The following is a 19,863-nucleotide window of genomic DNA, read 5'->3' as shown; positions in this document are numbered from 1 at the left end:
TGCTGTCTCGTTGCTCCCTCCCACATCCAGCTCCGCAGCTCTCATGGGCAAAGTCTCAGCTGGCACCACACCTGGGGGAGGTTCAGCAAAGGCACTTCTAGCTTCTCTTCTTCGATGCAGGATGGGTCCCCTGAGGAGGAGGAGGTGGTGTCATTCGGAAGAAATGAAGATACTCTGCAAAAGTTAGCCACCAGGCCCTTCATGGAGACACATCCGTCTGCCTTCTCCGTGGTCCACGGAACGTTTACTAAGAGCAGTTAAAGGGCTTAGGTGTGTCTGCCTGACCACGTTTCCCACAAGCTTCTGTCACAAGCAGCAGTGTTGGTCATGCCGAATGGTGGCCACAGTTGCCTCGGGAGTTGGACTGTGAGCATCCCTAGGAAGGAGGACCAGGCTTCACGACGGATGCCTGACATGAAGTCAGGAAGGGCAGCCTGCATGATGCCGATTTGCCCTCCTCCTCCCGGGCTGGCGTCTGCTGCTGTCTGCGTGGAGCGGCTTCTGGGATCGATCTCCATACAGGAAGATGAGTTGCCCATCTCCTCTCAGAAGGAGCCGCCAACCTGGATAGCAACTACATTTGTCAGGATGCCATCCACGGCAAGCGACAGAAACCAAACTCCAAGAGGCTTACGCAAAAGAGGCTAATTAAAGGAAGTTAATAATTTGGTTGGTTTGGATCGGTGGAAATTCATTGTCTCAACTAAAATGTCTAAGAGCTCTTTCTGGTTTCAGGTACAGTTGGATCTAGGCTCAGCTGAACTCACCGGAATTCCCAGTCTCTTATTTTGTCTTTGCGTCCGCCCTGTTCTCAAGCAGACCCTCATCAGATAGTGCCCCGGTGTGGCAAACTCCATGGAAAGAAGCCTCCTTTTTCCTGAAGGTCTCCAAAGTCCTAGGAGCTGGCTCTCATTCCCAAAGCTGGGATCGGTGCCCGTCGCTATGAAGATGAAGGGCAGATGCGTTCCTATGCCTGTGGGGTAGGGGAGCAAACCTACAAAAAGCACATGGTCAGAAATTGGGGCAGGACAGCTGCCTCCAGAAAATGGTGTGACTGGGGGGGAAGGGGAGGTCTCTGCCAGCCGAAAAAGGGGACACACATGCCCAGCTGACAAAAGCAACAGCTGTTATTCGAGCGCAACTGGAGTTAGTGTCAGTCTGAGCCATCTCTGAATCATCTGAGGCAAGTTGCTAACTCCTTTGGACCTCCGGTTACTCATCTGCGTAATAAGCAGGTTGGGTTCAATGGTTCACGCCACCATGCCAGCTCTCAACTTGCCCAGATCTACCCATCATCTGCAAACAGATGGACCACATTGGGGTCCCTCAGCGACAGGCTCAGCAAATGGGTCAGTTACTTATCTCAAGACTAATTGTGCTGGAAAGCAACAAAAAGCAGCCTGAAGAACCACCCAGCCCTGTCCATCAGGGTCTCAGAAAAATGAAGAACCGATTCCAGAGAGGCACGCTCCCCAGAAGGGACCACGGTCTCCGCCGCAGCAAGAACACCTTGTTTGGATCCTCCGTGGAAGATTCCTTCTGCCCGAAGTTCTCTTGGCAACGGGGCCTCCGCCAAACCCATCTGCTGTGCTGTGCTGTGCTCTGGGTAGAAGTAATTATGTTTACGAGGCATTATTCACGTCTCGTCTACCTGAGGGCCACCCCAAATAATGCTTCTCTAGCTATTAAAGGCTTTATCAGGCACGCAGAGTCTCTAGCAGTTTCCTTCAGGGGAGAAGAAAAAGATCCCTCTTGAAGTTTACCACCTCCCGCGGCAATTTGCTGCCCATTTCAGGGCCATGTTAAGTGGTTGGCACCCGACAAAAGGGCCGTCTTTTTCTTTTAAGTGCGGCCGGAAAATGGGAGTCATAAGTGAAAGTAGGGAACCGGGAGACGCATTTCCACTCAGCCAAGGCTAGTAGCTTTCTTGTCTGTTGTGAGCTGGCGAACTTCAACATGCTGAAGCAATGTTTTGTCAAATTTCTTAAATGCTGAGCGTGGCACCGGCCCAAATGAATGTAGATGTTATTTTAGTGCTAAGAGAGATTTATTTTAATGTACAGTTGTAGCCACTACAAAGGCCCCTTTTAATCTACTGGGGGTTCTTTTCCTTGCTTTTTCCCTCTGCTCTCCCCACCCCATGCTAGGGTCCTGGTGTACGCTGTGAAATTGCAAAGGATCCCCCTGCCCCCCTTCATCTCCTAAGACAGTGACTAAAGGGCTGACAATCATGGTAATTAAGAAAAAGTAGCCTGCAAGGCTCTGGTGCTTTTCACAGCCGGCCCCTGGGATGCAGAGACAGTGCTGCTTGATAGTAGAGAAGGCACCAGCGACAGAACTGACTTGCCTAGCTCCCCACTCAAGCATAAGCAGTCCCAAGACAAGCTTTGCCTTATCTAGGACCCGGATGCTCCAAGCACGGAGAGGAGCTGTCCCTTCGCCGCTCACCTCTGCGATGGGAAATCCATCCCTTGAGTTAAATCTCAGATACCAATGTCTTGCACCTTGATGGAGGCCAAAATAAACGGGAAGGGAGACGCAGAGGAAGCCATGGCTACAAGTGAGGTTTGAACCAGCCAAATCTATGCTTTCAAGGCAAGGGGAGCAGAGGGGAGCTACAGACAAAATGGTCACAGGGGGCTGGGGTGAGGGAGAGAAAAGGGGGAATGCTCACCAGACCCGGTGGCAGAAGGGAAACTAAAACCAGCTCTCATTTCTGGCCTCTTTGGTCTATCCAAGGCCCTCTTTTAATAATAATTCGTAATATTCTCTATACTATCCCAAAAGTAGATCCATAGAAAATAGAACCTGTTTCCCTATATGGTGTCAAACAAACAAAAATGAAAAGAATGCCCCAACTCCCATCAAGCAAACAAAGAAGGGTCGTTTATAGAAGGATAATATATATCTTGGGATGTGAATGTTTGGGCACAATGCCAAGAGGAGACGGAATGAACTAGCCAGAAGCTGGCATGGCATCTCTGCCGTATGGACACCTCAGCCCCAAACCAAACCTGGCTGGTGATGGGGGTCTCTAGTGAAGCAGCTGGCAAAGCAAAGTACACTCGTCTTTCTCTTTCACAGGACAGTAGCTACATTTCTAGAAAATTCCATGCGGAAGCCATAGCTTGTGTTTAGATGTATAACAGAATCCAGTTCAAGACCCAGATATGGATCCTGCTTTCCAAGCACATCAATCACAGCAGAGCACTTGAAAGCACTGGGGGATTGAGCCATGAACTGTGGGCCTTCCATTATTGGTGACAAACTGCAAACTTCCAAAACAGCCCCCTAGGGGGTGACACAATCCTGTTGAGAACCGAGAGGAAAGGACTGCAGGTTTCTGGGTCAGGTGTGTGGGCTCCCATCCTGGGTCCACCAAGTCCTCCCAGCAGCTGTGTGGGCCTGTTTAAATCACTTCCCTGCTAGCATCTTGTCTTTAAAATGGACAGAACATCCCCTCCCTTATGAGATTGCTGGGAAAGTTAAGGAGGATGATGTTAATGGAGTTTTAAGTCATTTCAGGCCATTCTCTCTGGTTCATTTATTTTATTTTATTTTTTTAAAGATTGTATTTATTTATTTGACATACAGAGATCACAAGTAGGCAGAGAGGCAGGCAGAGAGAGAGGAGGAAGCAGGCTCCCTGCTGAGCAGAGAGCCCGATGTGGGACTCGATCCCAGGATCCTGGGATCATGACCTGAGCCGAAAGGCAGAGGCTTAACCCACTGAGCCACCCAGGCGCCCCTGGTTCATTTATTTTAGATATTTGTTTCCTACCTTGAAATCACAAAGATCCGAGTTCAAATCCTAGTTCCCCCCGAGGCCCTCCCAGCTTCCAAATTGGAAATTTCTATCATGAGTTTTCCAGCGTGGTTACTCAGAAACCGCCACGCCCTCAGCTATAAACTGGAGGTGATGATAAGGACAGTATCTACCCAGGAGGATTATAATCAGATCCGCAGATGTTATAAACTCACAGCAGAGCTGAGAATATTCTGGGTAGTTGTGATCATACCGGGTCCAACTTGCTCAGTCTTAGCAAGAGAGACGAAACATTAGATGGTGGTTTGAAACTCAGTGTTGCTGTAGGCAACAAGGAATTTGCAAGCCTAGGCCAGCAAATGGGATGAATCCGGGGCCTCTGCTGGAGGGATCTGGGCTCCTTGACAGACAGTGCTGAATGACGGCAGTGTGTCGGTCCTGGAAAACCTGTGTGGAGACAGCTCTAAGGGAGGAAAACGGGTTACGTACCATATGAAATGGTGCATCTGTGGATCGCTGTTACTGTATGTGTGTCTGTCTGTGACTTTTACTGAATAGTTACTGTGTGCCTGGCACTGTACCAGGCTCATGACCTGCGCGAGCCCATTCCCTAAGTCTTACTTCCATCCTATGCAGCGTGCGCGACTCCAGTCCCATTGTGCAGACGAGGAGCCGGACTGGGAGGGCACCCTGCTTGAACAGGAGACAGGCAGGACTCAGACCCAAGTTCTTCTGACATTTCCCAATCTGGAAGCAAGTATAAGGAAACAGAATCAGATGGCAAGTAAGAAAACACCAGAACTGTGGGGCCTATTCCCAAGGCAGAGGCTTCTCTCCTACAGAGGTGGGATTCATGAGCTACCTCACCCCTAAAACCGATGGGAGGGGGCCCGGACCACAGGGCGGTGCTGAGTCCACAGCCCAAGGTAGGCTGGGGGCCCACAGTGCGGGGAGAGAAGAGGAGCTGGCCGTTACAGCGGGGCCCCCAGAGGACCCTCTTCTCCCAATGCCACTTGCTGTGAGCAGCACATCCGTAATCCTTTCAGGGAAAGACTTTTCATCCGTATCAGAAGGTCCAGTTTCCACTGAGCAGGGCAGAGGCAGGGATGACAGGGCTGTGTCCCTCGCTCCCCTTGCCTGTGGAGAAAGCTGCTGGGAAGTTCAGGGTAGCTCGGACACCGGCCCCTGCCAGCATCGCAGGTGCAGGGGTGTGTGAGAGGGGGCCAAGTCCTGCCCTGCACGGGCGTGGGGGAAAGACCTCCCACCCGCATCTGATTGCACTCCTGAGGAACCCCGCTTTTGTTGTCTGTGCTCTTGAGTGGTGAACAAGGAAGGGATGGGAAAGTCAGCCAGTGCATTGCGGGTGGGCCAGGGGGGCAGCTTTATCTGGACAGAAGCCTCAGATACCCCACAGGATGTGGTCTCTCGCTGCTCTCCACCAGGGCTCACCCGAGGCGGAAGGCTGGGGGACACACGTACTCCTTGAATCCTGCAGGCGTTTCCTCATGGGTCCTCTGTCACGGGCCTGTGCATGGGTTAGTGCCATGGCCCCGCCTTGTTCCTCTCGAGGGTCACCCTGGAGTCCAGCAGCTCCCTGAGCCCTGCGGGGACCTGCAGGGAGCCTCAGGCTGGGCTGTCCAAGGCCTCTGTCAGGACCTCCCGTTCCCAGCAGCAGCAGGGATGGAGAAGGCCGGGCTCCTATGTCCTGCCACTTCCCAGGCCGACTCAAGACAGGAGCATGTGCTGGGGAGTCCCCGCCTCGTCGCGGGGAGTCCCCTTGGCTTTAGGACCACGGCAGGGGAAGGGAAGGCAGACACCTGCAGGGACACGATGGTGCCAGCCTTTCCCTCAGGCCGCCGGGACCTTGGATTCTCCTCCCTTTCCAGTCGAGGCAGCTTTCCGGAGAGAGGTCTGTTTAGGGGACTGGAGGCAGGGTGGAAAGGAGAAGCACCAGCCCAGGCAGTTCCCCAGTCGTCCCTCCCGCCCTGGGATTCCCTGAGGCCTCCATTTTTGAGACTCCAAATCAGAATTAACTCCTTTGTTCTCCGAGTTCATCCATGCCCTCCCTTCCCTGAGGCCCTACGCATGGAATGCTTTAGCTGAGGGAACGAGAAGAGCCAGGGGGTGCCAGGAAACTGGGAAGAATGTTGGTAACAACTGTGTTTCAAACTGTTATCCCTCCAAGAAAGCATGAAAGGCAACTGATTAACTGCCTAGTGCCCGGAGATACCATGTATTTGCTCGCTCACTCATTCACTGATCATTCCCTTTCCCGACTGAAAGCTTACAAGGCCCCACAGAACCTTTGTAGCGTGTTGATGGACGGTGGGCCAGACAGGCCGGGCGTGCCACAGAGGCCTCCGTCTACACAGAGGGCTTCGGGATGTGGGCCCTGCGGAGAAGGATTTGCACTTCTCTCCCAAGTCAGAAAAGGGGGTACCTACCCTCACCCCCAGCCTCTCCAGCTCAACCCTTGCCATGTACAGGGATCGGACCAGCGCAGCCTGTTGTGAAAGCCTGTCCGGGAGCCCAGGGAGGAGACTCAGGTGTAGCCCGGCCACACATTTGGAGGCAATCACTTCATGATGGAAGATAGCTTTTCCATCCTCAGCCTCCACCTGATTAACTGGTGGAAGAAAACGGGTCTCCTTCAGGGCGAGACTGATTTCCAAACATTCCAAGATCCTGACATTCCAAGAGGTTGGAGAGCCAGAAGGGCTTCGTTATTCCAGAGTACCGCCCGAGTCCTGGTTCTCTTCTCCCGGTCCCTGTATCACCACCTTGCATGCAGCTGTTCCGCAAGCACCTCTGCCTTGGGCCAAGTCTGATAGCGCCAGGCACAGCTGCTGCCCAGGTGTCTGACTGTGGCATCAGCACCTACACGGTCAGAGGGACTCGGGCCCAGCCGCCTGCTGGACTCGCTTTCCCAGGCTGCCTTGCGGCAGGAGCGCCCCCATTAGCACGTGGTCTTCCTTTGACTGCTTCCGTTATTGTCCTTCTCGTGTCAGATGACGTGGAGACACTGGATACAGGTTGAGAAGGATGGTCTTGTTGGCCCACCACGAAGAAGAGGGCAGTTGTGCTTGTGAGGAGCTATTCCCAGAACAATCACAGCCTTGGTTTGAATGTCCTCTTTGAGTCCTGGTGGTTGTCTCGTAAAGGCTAGGGACGTTCAGCTTCTTGGCTTGCGCTGGCCATGCAGGTGGTCTCTTGGAGTTCTCGGACTCAGCCGGGGATCTTGCAGGTGGCCTAAAGTGCTCTCTCCATCCTCCGTCTTCACCTGATCGTGAGGTCCTCATCAATTTCTGCCCATCCTCGGGGCTGGCCTCTTTCCTGAATCCTTCACCAACTACCTGCAGAGCAGACAGACAATGTGTTCTCAGAGTTGTCATTTAAGGTGATGGGCCAATCACCTCAACAAACCAGTCATCCATTTCTGGAAAAGACAGAACCAGCTGGCGTATGCTGCTAATTGGTGCCGACAGTCTGGATGATTTAAACAGAGAATGATGTGTAACTTATCTTAAAACCTCCAGTCGGCATTTTATCTGCCAGAAAACCCACAGAGAGCATGCTAGGGCTCATGATGGTGGAAACCTCTTCGCCTTTGCTCTCGGAGATGAAAACAAGGGTGAAGATTGCTTCCTGACAGGGAGACCTTAGGCTTATAACTTGTGTCTCTGGTCCTTGGTCTTCTTACACATAGAGTGTGGCTAGGAAGACTGCCCACCTCGCACAGTGTTGGGAGGAATGTCTGGATAGTATCTAAAGCTTCCAAGGTGTACCCGGCACATAGTAGGAGGCCTAATAAACAGTATTAATTACTGACATTAATGTTACTATGACTATGTGATATGATTCCTGTGATCCAATTTATAAAATAGTTCCCATCGTGGAATATGTTGTATATAATTCCAAGACATGTCTGGTGAGCAGGGAGACGTGGTTCATGAAATAATTCACATGGAAACCAAGTCAGAGCATGCTGAAATTTACTAAGCAAAAAGGACAGAGCCTCAAGGTGCAGGGGTGATGGTATCTGGTAAGGTGTAGCTGAGATTAAATGTACTGATGGCAGAACTCGGGTCCCAGGCTTCACTCGGTCGGAACAGCGAGACCAAGAGCACACGTCTCCTCTCCTCTCCCTCCCGGGTGCCCCTTGCACAGTGAAACTGCATCATCCCTCACCTTCTCACACAAACCATGCAGCCCCCCACCTTCTCCTCCAGATATTTGCCAAATTTGTTCATGTGTCACACCTGTACCTTGCTGAGAAACTTTCTGCGGCTCTCTGTTTCCCTGAGGATGGTCGGCAACCACCCGAAAGCCAGGGCGGGTCCCCAGAGAGAGATGATCTGGGAACAGCTGACATCACCATCAGCCCCCCGTCAAGCTGTCCAGTCTTTCATTCACGTGCCTGCCCAAGCTGGGCACTTGTTCTAGTTACAAGGGAATATAGATGTTCACATCCTCTGCCCTCAGCAGACTTACACCCCCCGAGTCTGATGGGAATGAAACACCATCAATAATACGTAATATCATTTAACGCCAACTATTGATAAACGCTTTGAAGAAAAATAAAGCAGGTGTGACTGTTGTTAAGAAAACCATTAGACCAAGCAAGGTCATGATTGTTTCTTCTTGGAGTGAAGGTGAATACCACCCTGCCAGGGTGTATGTCCTTGCAGGGGAAGGTCAGCAGATACTGGTGGGGTCCTGGGGTCTAGTGGATCTCTCAGCATGGGGATCCGACTGGGATTGGGCTGCTTTAAGAATGGTGGACCTCTCAAATCTTGGTTTGATAAATGAGCATTTTCCCCTATTGTCCTAAGCAGCCTGCTGTTCAGATAAATGGCTTTGGGAGAAGTTTCCCAAGTAAATCATGAGGTACTTTTACTCGTTGACAGCCTTGTATTTCTGGGCAAGAATTTTCTGGAACAAATAGCAAAGTCACGAAAGTCATGTTGATGGAGGCAGCCTTGGTTCCTAGTCCTGATATTTTGCTGCAAGACCCAAGCTACCTCAGGGTTCTCAGAGCTCCTCGTGCCACAGAGGTCACCCCAGGTCCTTGCCTGGACTGTGCTGCCATGTGACCCTCGGGAGAGGGTTGCCAGATTTAACAAATCAGAAGTATTTTACCTGGCAACCCTATGGGAGTGCTGTGAATTTTTCAGTGACTCGTCTGCGTATGAAATCTAGATTTTTCAGTTTCTCCTGCATGCATCAGAATAATGGGCAGCCTCCAGACCCCATTCCCACAAGGCGTCCACTGAGCCTAGCGGCTCCCTTGATGCCTGTGCAGGGCGGTTTCTCATTCCCTGTGTTTCCCACCCAGCCCTGGAAAGATCCGAGATGGCGGGCTCTGGAATGGACGTGGGCTCCCTTGAATGAGCTGGGTGTGCTTGCACGAGTCCCCTTCCCTCTCTGTGCCTTGGAACATGAGCTAAAGAATAAGAGGGACGGGGTGCATCCGGGCCCGTTCCCCACGCCCACCCCCAGCCAAGCCCTGTGAGCCACCCACTTGGATGTTATAGTGCTGCTTTGCATTAAGTACACTCACAAACTTCCAGCTCAGAGGTGTTTGGCAAGTAAATGTGACCATTCGATTATGGGTTTTGAAATGTTTGGAAATCTGACCCCTGATTTTGTTATAATCTCTTCGGTAACTGTTATTAGGTGGTGACCTAATAAGAAATTATTAACTGGGGAGCTATAATTTGGAAGCTTATAATTTTCTTAATGGACATTGATTTGTGTAACCCTGATTAAAATACAATGAGGCCTGAGGCTTAAATGTTTTATTCTGAAAGGCTGAAAAGATGGGAATGGACTCTAGAAATGTATTGGCTCAAAAACTTTATTGAAATAATATTATTTGAAGAGTTTTGTGAGCCTAAAACGATGTGACAAAAACTATTCGATGCCAGCTCCCATGGCCTCGGGAAGCTGAGGGAATATAGGTTTCTTCAGATGAAGTCTGGAAAAATGCTTCCAGATTACCTCAGGAGTGGAAAGAAAATTATTATTCCATCCCACGGCCCCGCTAATTCTCTTCAGCGTTGATTCTGTCAAGTAATTAGAATCCAAATGAAGGAAACATTCATAATTGTCACTTATTACACTCTACCAGAGGTGACTGCTCCCGAGAAGCTCCAGCAGGACAAAAACAAAGCGATTACCAGAGAAAACTCAACTCAGGCAGACTGTGGGGCCTTCCTCACACATTTCCAGAAGCCAGAAGCCAGTCACAGGCTAGGTGGGGATGATTGTGGATTAGAATACCCCCCCACAGCTAGGAGTCTTCAAAGAACATCTTTCGCTGTCGTGGTGTTAGTCACGAGATAATGAGTCCTGTTTCCCCTCCCTCTCTCACCACAGACATCCATGGTGTAGCCTTTGTCACTTGAAAGCATGTATAAGACAGTCTACACTATCCGCCCCTCTCCCACCATGTACCACATGGAATACTTCACAAGTGAAATATGCCCTCAGTTGGGGGGGTTTATTTAAAACACCTACCCCCTTTTATTGTTGTATTTCTTCACTTGGTGTAGACGAAAATACAAGGGGTGTCTGCTGTTGTGAAGATGCCCCCCCCCCCGCCATTTCCGAAATAATACCATACCTTGGAGATTAATGTTCAGGCTTTACCAAGATTACAATAAACGAATATTGCTTTGATCTGAATATTTTTCGAACGGTGGTTGCTGATCGCTCTCTCTCCCCTGTAATCTTTTAAGAAAGCCTTTGGACTTGCCAGTCTGACACCCAGGGGGACATGAGTGCAGCTGCCTTTCCTTCCCCTCATCGTGAGGATAGCTCTGTTCTCGGTTTCACCCAAATTAGTCCCAGGATTTCAGTTGTCTTTTTTGTCCAACATTCCATCATGCAATTCATTAAAATCTTCACATGAAATATTTAACAGATGAGTTATGTCATAATTCACATTACGGTTTTCAGTTGTTATTCATGTGGTAAGTCATTTATCCTGGACATTAGCAGACCTCTGGAATGGGCTTCTATTTGATGTGAGGAAGGTTAGGATTCTTTTCCTCAACACCCCAGAACAGTGGCCTGACTCCAAACCCCCGGTTGATCATGAAATATTCCCCGAAAAGTGACATTCAGACCCATTGTTAGTTCAACTTGCAATTAACTATGTTGAAAACAAACAGAGGAAAACATTTAAACAAATGTGGCCTGGCTCTCAGCTTTTACAGTTGACCGTTAATTAGGCCAAGTTGGAATTCAAATGTGCCAGGCCTTGTTACTATCACCGCTGGGAATCATTGCCATTGTACACAAAGGAACGAAAATTCAGGGGCTCTGTCAAAGGGGGGCTGAGGACGGGATGGGAGATACGAAACCAGTAAAGCTCAGTAAAAAGAGCCACGACTCAGCTTGAGAAATATGACCCGTAGGAGCTCATTTTCTGGGTGAGATAACTCACGTATGGCCAGCATTTATTTGTAGAATTTAGGTTTTAAGAAAACTTGTCCCACTCTTAAGTGATGAATTACATGGGATATTCTTAGCAGATATTTTATTTATTAACTTTAATTAGAGTTTCATTTTCTCTAATAAAGATGCCGTTTTCTACCACATCCCATGGATTGGAATCTATTAGAAAACGCTGTTTGTGGGCCCGAGCACTGGGCTGAAATAATGGTCACATGCTGCCCGCAGTGACTAGTCTGCTGAGAAGCTTTGATAGGGACGTTGGCTGGTGAGCACATGGAACTGGGGGTGTCAGTACTGGGGACAATAACCTTCTTGGATTCTGTATGTGTGCTTGTCTAGCCTTGTCCCGAGGGTGGGTACCTGATCACGGTTCCAGAAGGGGCACGTGATGGTGTTTGAATGGTAGGGCACCACTTTCCTTAATTCTAAGGGGAAAAAAAAATTCCATTCTGAAAGTTGGCTCAAGTGAAAAAGAATCCTCACCTTCTATTCTCTGCTTCATCTTGCTAGTGCTTGTATGGTCTCTATCCCCCTTTGGTGCCATCATTTAGTTGGGCATTGATCCACCAATATTGTACCATATACATCACTAGCAGTGAAGAGTATGGATTCATCATGGATGCATTTTTTGTTCAGCCTCAGTATCTTGGCACGAAAGATTGTATGTGGTGGTGAAATCCAAGAATAAAGGCTAAAAACTCTAGGAAGAAATCATCATAGCAGGAATGTTGACAACACTATCAAGCCTTTAGAGTGCTCTAAGGACCACCATTTTATTTTGTGTCATGTGTCCCCAGCCCACAACAGTTCTGTTCAGAAGTTAAAGCTAGTATGACTCTCTTTGCAGGGACAGGGAGGGGAAGCGATGTATCCTTCTCACACATCCTTAGCCGTCTTAGAAACAGGGTTCGAATCCTGTTCTCTTGGTAAGAATGTTCCTGGTTATGATTCTCTGATGGTGGCTGGATTGCTATTCTGTCTCCTGGATGAGCTCTTAGGGTGTTTGGGAATATAGTGTACGGCTAGAGGAGTGGGCAAATGGAAGCAGGGGTGTTTGTGCGAGCTTGCGTGCCAGGCATGGTGAGCACTATTTTACAAACCGGATTTGTGCTCCTAGGGGTATGTTGCAAGTTGAGGCCAAGCCCACAGAAAATTATTTCTAAATGAATACAATATGAAAAAGTTATTTTATTTCTAATTTTACATGTAACATTGTTCTTTGGCGAGTCTCAGATTACACTTGAATGCATGTCTATTAACCTGATATGAGATGCATGCATGATTTCATCTTGAATGTATTTGAATATAATAGCACTGGAAATGTAATTTGTATTCTCAAATTTTATAAAGCAAAATAAATAAATCTTGAGGGTGGTAGCCACATTGAGCATATTGCATTGATTTCTTTGGGTCTCTCTCAAACTAATTACCAACTTCCCCTTGCAAATCCAGGTCTTCTCACACTGGCAGTTCTATCTGATCTAAATCCTCTGTACCTAAGTCATCCTCATTTTTTGGCACCTCTGGGGAGTAGGTAGCATGGACAGGTCTGTGGAGAACTTTACTGTTGATCCTTAAGGAGTGCCAATACCCAGTTTCTCTCTGTGGTTGCTCCTGTTACCACTGCTCCCTGTCCAATAGAACTCTCTGTGATGATGAGAATGTTCTAGATCTTCATGATCCACTACAGTAGCCAGTAGCCCCATGTGGCTACTGAGCATTGAAAATGTGACTAGGACAACTGTGGAACTAAATTATTAATTTCATTCTATTTGAATTTAAATAGTCACTAACTTGGAAAGCACAGGACTGGAGCATTTGAGGTCGGCTGTCTGTCCTGATCCAAGCAACAATAGTCATGGACATTCTGTGCATGAGATGACTCCGTGGTTAGGTGGGTGAGGCTCTGTGCTTATCTCTGTCTGCTCTGGGAATCCTGAAGAGCTGTCCTGTTTTCAGTGATCCGACTGCCCTCTGCAGGTCCCCATGCCTGGCTGTATCGTCGTCATCTTAGTATACCCACTACCTCGCACATACCAGGTTTCTGCTAAACATGGAAGAGGAAGATGGGGGGTGGGGTGGGGAAAGAAGATTGTAAGGAAGTTAGAGAGTTGAGGAAAGAAAAAACCAGGCACATACTTCATTGAAGTTACGTGGTCTGCGTTGCTGAGCTAAAAATCTGTACTGAGGCCCTCCTTGAGTATCGAGGAGAATTCCAGGAACAGTAACCTGAACAATTTAAAACCAGAAGTGATGTCAGTGCTCCAGGAGCCTGAGTAGTCTCTATGGGACTCTTTGGGATGGGAATTCTCATAACAATGAGTTTGTTGTTTTGCTGGTTTCCAAAGACCACTCTAGTATCTCAGAGTCACGGTCCTAGAGGCTCACACAGTACCGGCCCATTGAGAGGGTTGTATTTTTCTGGGTCTACTCCACTCCTGGAAGGTGAGTAAGATGCTGGGTTGGAAAGGGAGCTCTTGCTCCATCCTCAAAGTAAAAGCCCTTAGCAGGGACTCTGAGAGCATTTGTAATCAAATGGAAGTAAGGAGCACCGTGAACTCCAGGAGAAAAATGTTGATGATTTTCTGGACTGTCTAAAAAATTTCAAACCCCAGGAATGGTGTTTTTATTTTCTGCATTCTCTTTGGGACTTGGGTTTCACTAAAGCATTTTCTGTCCTTGTTTTCCTTATTAAATTAGCAAGATTGACTTGAATCAGAATACACTGTTATGGCTTAAAATGTTGTTGAAAGAACAAAATAGACAGGCATGACAAATATCTCAGGTTCCATTTGGGATATGTGGGGGTCGGGAAGAGAGTGGGACTGAAGGAATAGATGAGTTTTCTTCTGATGAAACATGAAAAAAGAAAAAAAAAGGAAAATAATGAAAGGAATCTAAATTTCTGTTTGTGGAAGCTCATGTTTGTTTTCTTGAATAGAACTGTCCAGAGGATGCTCTTAGGCATTTTTTGTTTGTTTGGCCATGGTGGTGGTGGAAGGATTTTAATTCCTTTTTTTTTTTTTAATTTTTTATTTTTTGGTGTGTTTTTCTCACTTTAAATCATTTTCATGCTTAAGAGATGATTAGCCAAATGCATTAGCCAAATGCAGCAAGGGGCTGTGGCTGCTTAACCCCTCAGGTTCTGGTCTCCCCCCAGCTGGGCCATTTCCCTCGTACTTCCTCTTCAAGGCTTCCATCGTGGACATTCTGAAATGTCCACTTAGGGTCAAACCTAATTGGCTCTTTAGATCCTGTAGCAGTCTCAACACACTTTTTCTGAAAAGGGGCAAATAGTATTTTTAGGCTTTGTGGGCCTTTCAGGCGCTGTTGCAAAAACTCAGCTCTGCTGTTATGCCATAGACAGTATAGAAACAAATGAGTGTGGCTGTGTTCAAATAAAACTTTATTTTAAAAGGAAGCTGGATCTGGCCCAAGGGCCTATGGGATACTCTTAAGACGTGTTGGCCCGACATTCAAGTCCTTTAGCCGTTTGACCTCAGTCTGTACCATGATGTCCCCCGGCCCCATTCCTTCAGAAGGCACTATGGTCTTTCATTTTTTTTTATTATTTTACTTTTTTAAAATTTCATTTATTTATTTGACAGACAGAGATCTCAAGGAGGGGGAGAGGCAGGCAGAGAGAGAGAGAGGAGGAAGCAGGCTCCCTGCTGAGCAGAGAGCCCAATGCAAGGTTCAATCCCAGGACCCTGGGACCATGACCTGAGCTGAAGGCAGAGGCTTAACCCACTGAGCCACCCAAGCGCCCCGGCACTAGGGTCTTTTAAAAAGCTGCATCCTTTTGTCTGTGCTGTGTCTGGACTTGGAGTACCATCTTTCCTCTGTTCTTCCTTTTCCTGCCAGCGGGGTCTCCAGGTGTAACCTTACACGAAGCGCCTGCCAGCTCATCCCCTCCATCCTCTGTGCCCCAGATTCCTCTGGGGGGTGGGGAGCCTCTGACATTGCATTTAACACGTGGCTACTCCCCAGCTAGACACCGCGCGAGCGTGTGCTCTCGTTCCCCTTAGCACCCAGCTGAGAGTCCGGCACCGGGAAGGCCACTGAGCAAACGGCCATGAAGCGGACTTGCCCATGGGCTCGTGATTCTCTCTCCATCATGGAGAAGCATGTCAGCTTGGAGGTGGAAAGGCTACACATCCAGATGTGCCACAGGGAGTCAGGGGCCAGAGTGGCTGGGAGGGGCAGCGGGGTCAGCCAGCAAAAACACAGCCGGGGTAGAGCCAAGCAGAAGAGGCCGTCGGGACTGTGAGGAAGCCCTTGTGGCATCGACCTCCCCACCCAGAGGGGGGTGAGTGAGGAGCGAGGAAAGCCGTGTCTCGTTTAGGGCATCGGGCGCAGGGAGGGGACGCAGCCCGCTGGAGGGGGATCAGAGAGAAGCAGCCTGCATGATTAATGGGACGGAGGGGCTGACTCAGGAGGAAAGGAAAGATTAAAGCGCTCTGAGGAGCTGGGGTACAGGCTGGAAGGGACAGATGATAGCAGGCTTCAGGAATGTAAGATGGATAAACACCCAGGAGGGAGCAGCGAGCTTCATTAGGGAGGTGAAAATTGGGGGGCGGGGGATGCAGAGGGCTCCATCCAAGAATGGAAGGGGTTCTCAGAAAGGGCACGGGCCGCTGATGGGGAACTCCACTGATGATGGGTGGGCAGACCTCTGGGCTGCTGGAACAAGAAACACCATGGAAAGGCCACTGTAAGATGACGCTTTTAAGAAACCCTCTGCTTTCTGCTTTAGTGTCTGAAAGCCTGCCATGGCTGTTGACCATAGCCCTCAGAAGTGACCTGAGAATTACTCTGACTGCCAGGCTGGGAAGAGCTGGTTGGGGAGCCCTGCAGGGGGTAAGCTGCACGGAGAAAACATGCAAACATTGAGAGAGAAGCTCATCTCCACCCTCCTCCTTGATACCAAGGAGTGGATGTCACAATAATTTGAGGCCATCCGTCCTGAAGTCAACTTTCTGCCATCCTTCCCTGTCTTTGGTGGATCCAGAGATAGTCCTTGCAAGCCCTTCTTAAGGGCAGGCTCTCACCTCTGCCCACTGGGGGATCTGAGCAAAACCCAAACTGTAGCCTGGTCCACAGCTTCCTCTGTTGGCTCATCCCCAACAAGGATACGGCCTATCAGGAGTGTTGGAAGACACGATTTATTTGAAACCATAGTAAGCAGCCGTCAGCCTCCAGAATCAGGTTCCTTCAGGTTATTCTCCGAGATTTTCTCCAGGGCTAGAAAGAGCAACTTGTGTCATCATCTGACAAAGTGGGCCACATTGTGGCAGGTCCTCGACAGCCAGTTGACTAAGGCCTTATCCCAGAGTTTGACATGCTAAGTCCAAAGATAGAAGATGAGTCCCTCCAAATGGACATCTGTATTCTCAGCATCTTGCTGAGAGCAGGGATCCAGTGGGAAGCAAGAACAGGGGCTGCCCTTGGAGAGCTTGTGGTCCAGAGGGTGGAGGACACTTTGAGCAAAGCGGGATGAATCCAGAGTGCTGAAATTGTGCATTTCAGAGACTTCCCATTCTGCATATGGCATCCATGGCTGGCTCTAACCTCCTAGAGTTTGATATGCAAAGTCCAAAGGTAGAACATGAGTCCCTCCAAATGTGCATACCCCAGTCAACCTTAAGTCTCAGGGCTTGCTTCAACAATTCCAGGAAGTAGAAATGCACTTAAAAGTTACAAAACTGACAGCCCAACGCTTTATGAATCTGCAGCTTCCTGACGTCGGCATGGCAATGGTTACCTAAGTGGGTGGGGGTGGGGGAATCAAACATGGCAGCATGCAAGATTTTAAGCATCTTGAGTGAACTTTTTCCTTTCATAATTGTGTATTTCCTTCAGTAGGAACTATTGTTTAGGTTGAAGCTACTTTAGGTATTTTAGTAAAAGAAAAAAGTGTTGCAAAGATAAATAACAATACTGGTGGTACGCAGATGTGGCAGGGACTGGAGAGGTTGTGTGCAACGGACTGAAGTTTGCAAAATGGCCCTGGGATAAGGGGTGTCCCGTGTGAGGTCCAGTGTTTCCAGCCCAGAGTCTCACTCTGTCTTTCCAGACTCCTCTAACATCTTCTCACCATCTGATGAGCTTTGTGCTCTGCCTTGAGCACTTTCCGAAATGGTTTCAAGAGTTACCTCATTTTGGCTTCGTCGAGAGAAGCACTGTGAGCTTGTCCATATCCCAGCTCTAAGGCTCCACCAAATGCCTCTTCCCAAAGTTTCAAGTCACTTTCTCAACTTCTTCTTTCTGTACATTTTTCTCACTGGAACTAGCATGTACTGTTGCTCGAGGGAGCCCTTCACGGTCAACCAGAATTGCAAAATTCCGCCAAAGTTCCTGGGGAGGGAAAATCATCTTCATCGAGATGTGGATATTGGGGGCCAGTTTAAACTAACTAAAAGTCACATCACAGCAAAGTGACTCACTTCCAAACACCAGCCTCATGACAAGCGCTTTCCAAACGTTCTATCTCAAAAACACATACATAATATACATTTTAGACATGCGGGTTCATAGATTAATAACTAGAACAGGAACTCCGAAGAAGCAGTAGTTTTCTAAATACACTTTTTTGTTGTTGTTGTTCCTGTCTCTAGCCTGGGTTGGGGAGGGGAGTGATCCCAAGTGTATGGATTTGAGAAACACACAGATAACTTGTCTCCAAAGAGTCATCGACACTGTTCAGTTCGTTCTGTGTCAAAAGCTCTGCGAGTGTAATTAACCTTGAGAATTCCTTACCTGAAAGATGAAATGTCTTCGTTTGTAGGCTTCACTGTAAATTTAGTTTTTAAGTGTTCTTATCTGATAGGCTCGCATTAGTTTCTTGCCAGGACAGATAGCTTTCCATGATAATCTTAAATAATTGTGTGAAGGAATCTCTAATGCCTTGTTTTATTTATAATGTGTCCCAGCTGTAGGCATTCAGATGAAACTTGAATTTTTCCAGAGGAAGTTCTGGACCGCCAGCAGACAGGTAAGGTATAATCAGCGTATTGAAGCATTAGAGGGACTGTTATTACACAGGTGTTTGCGTTTGGGTACCCAGAGCCTGAAAGTGCCCAATTTCCGATGAATGTTTGTCAGATGAACCGCTGGCTGCTCAGATTACCTTTCATTTCACTGCGAAATAAAAGGCTGTCAGCACGTTAGACACCCCATGCCGGGAAAGCAGGCAGTTTGCTCCTACAAACAGTTTTGATTGTGAAATCGAGATAGTGACCTTCCAAAGGAGAAGTTTCCCCTTTATCTATAGGGGACTTTTGTGAATTTCCATAGCGACTTTTTTTCTAATCTTGTGACGCCTGGTAATTTATTTGTGAATTTCTTTATTGCACTTTGGAAGGCCTTTGCGTAACTGGATCTGACTAAGCCTGCATCTGCCCTCTCTGACCAGAGGGCTTCTCTGCTTTGGAGAATCTGGGAACCTTCTTTCCTTGCACTGTATTCTCTGGAATACCACTGAGTAGTCTCAGTGGTATTTGCTTAGTAATTCAGCAGAGATGGCAATTTTGCCTGATTCTAGTTGTTGGAATGATATATTATTTCGTAAACACTTTAAGAAACTACAGACTAAGAACACAGGAGTTTTGTTTTTTTTTTAAGTCATTGGGATTAATTTAAAATTAAATAATGTCACAATTATACTTCTTATTGTTTAAAGATTTGAGATCTTAAGAAGATATCAATATGGCATGTCCATGTAAATTAAAGTAGACAACATAAATTAAAATGAAAAAGAGCCAGTTACCCCCAAAATTGTCTTCTTTATTACTATTTGGAGTTGGTGTTGATCCTGGGGAAGGTAGATGAGACACATCTTGGACCATTCCCTTTGGATGAAAATTGGTATTTGCATAAAGGGCAAGAACTTCTTATAACTTGTCCTTCAGTAATTAAGTGGCAGCCATAGCAGACGCTGGAATGTCCAACTAACACATTTCCCCTTGCTTCCTCCCCACCCCACAGTGTGCTTCTTTGGATGGCAAATGCTCCATCAGCTGTGATGATGAGGTAAGATAGCCCCTTGGCCCTGTTTCTGACCTGGTCAAGGGGAGGTGACACAGGGCACCTTCTTACAGAGGGTATGCTGCTGTAAATGCAGCCAGGTCTGACAGATTGTCTTTGATCAAGCTCCAAGCTCCAGAACACATAAGGGCATTTTTTTTCTCTCTTCCTCTTCTTTCTTTCCTTCCTTCCTTCCTTTTTTCCTCTCTCTCCCTCCCTCCCTCTCCCTTCTCTTCCCTTCCCTTCCCCAGCTAGTTTATGAGAGCTGAGAAAATGTGCTTTAAGTGTCCCTCTGAGGGATGCTTGGGTGGCTCAGTTGGTTAAACATCTGATTCGTGATTTGGGCTAAGGTCATGATCTCAGGGTCCTAGGATTGAGCCCTGCATCAGGCTCCATGCTCAGCAGGGAGTCTGCTGGAGATTTTCTCTCTCTCTCTCTCTCTCACTCTCTCTCTCTCTCTCTGCTGTTCCCCCTTCTCTTATGCACTCCCCATCCACCCACACTCTCTCTCTGTCAAAAAATTAAAAATAAATAAGTAAATAAATCACAAATGTCCCATGGACAGCACTATTGGAATTTTGGCACTTTTAAAGAAATAATAGAAGTCATTG

The 19,863-nt window shown here is 48.0% G+C and overlaps 1 protein-coding gene across 3 annotated transcripts in view; it reads left to right on the top strand.

Annotated features, from left to right (window-relative positions):
- Positions 1-19,863, top strand: part of CACNA2D3 (calcium voltage-gated channel auxiliary subunit alpha2delta 3) — an 863,447-nt gene that overhangs the window by 746,475 nt on the left and 97,109 nt on the right. For all 3 annotated transcript variants that reach the window (XM_044253365.1, XM_044253364.1, XM_044253363.1), the window contains 2 exons: positions 18,160-18,221; positions 19,214-19,258. In XM_044253365.1, the coding sequence (XP_044109300.1) occupies positions 18,160-18,221; positions 19,214-19,258 (107 nt within the window). The remainder of the gene's footprint in view (positions 1-18,159; positions 18,222-19,213; positions 19,259-19,863) is intronic.

The sequence above is a fragment of the Neovison vison genome, chromosome 6 (genome assembly GCF_020171115.1).
Source record: "Neovison vison isolate M4711 chromosome 6, ASM_NN_V1, whole genome shotgun sequence".
Taxonomy (NCBI): Eukaryota; Metazoa; Chordata; class Mammalia; order Carnivora; family Mustelidae; genus Neogale; species Neogale vison.
This window is presented reverse-complemented; position numbering and strand designations above follow the sequence as displayed.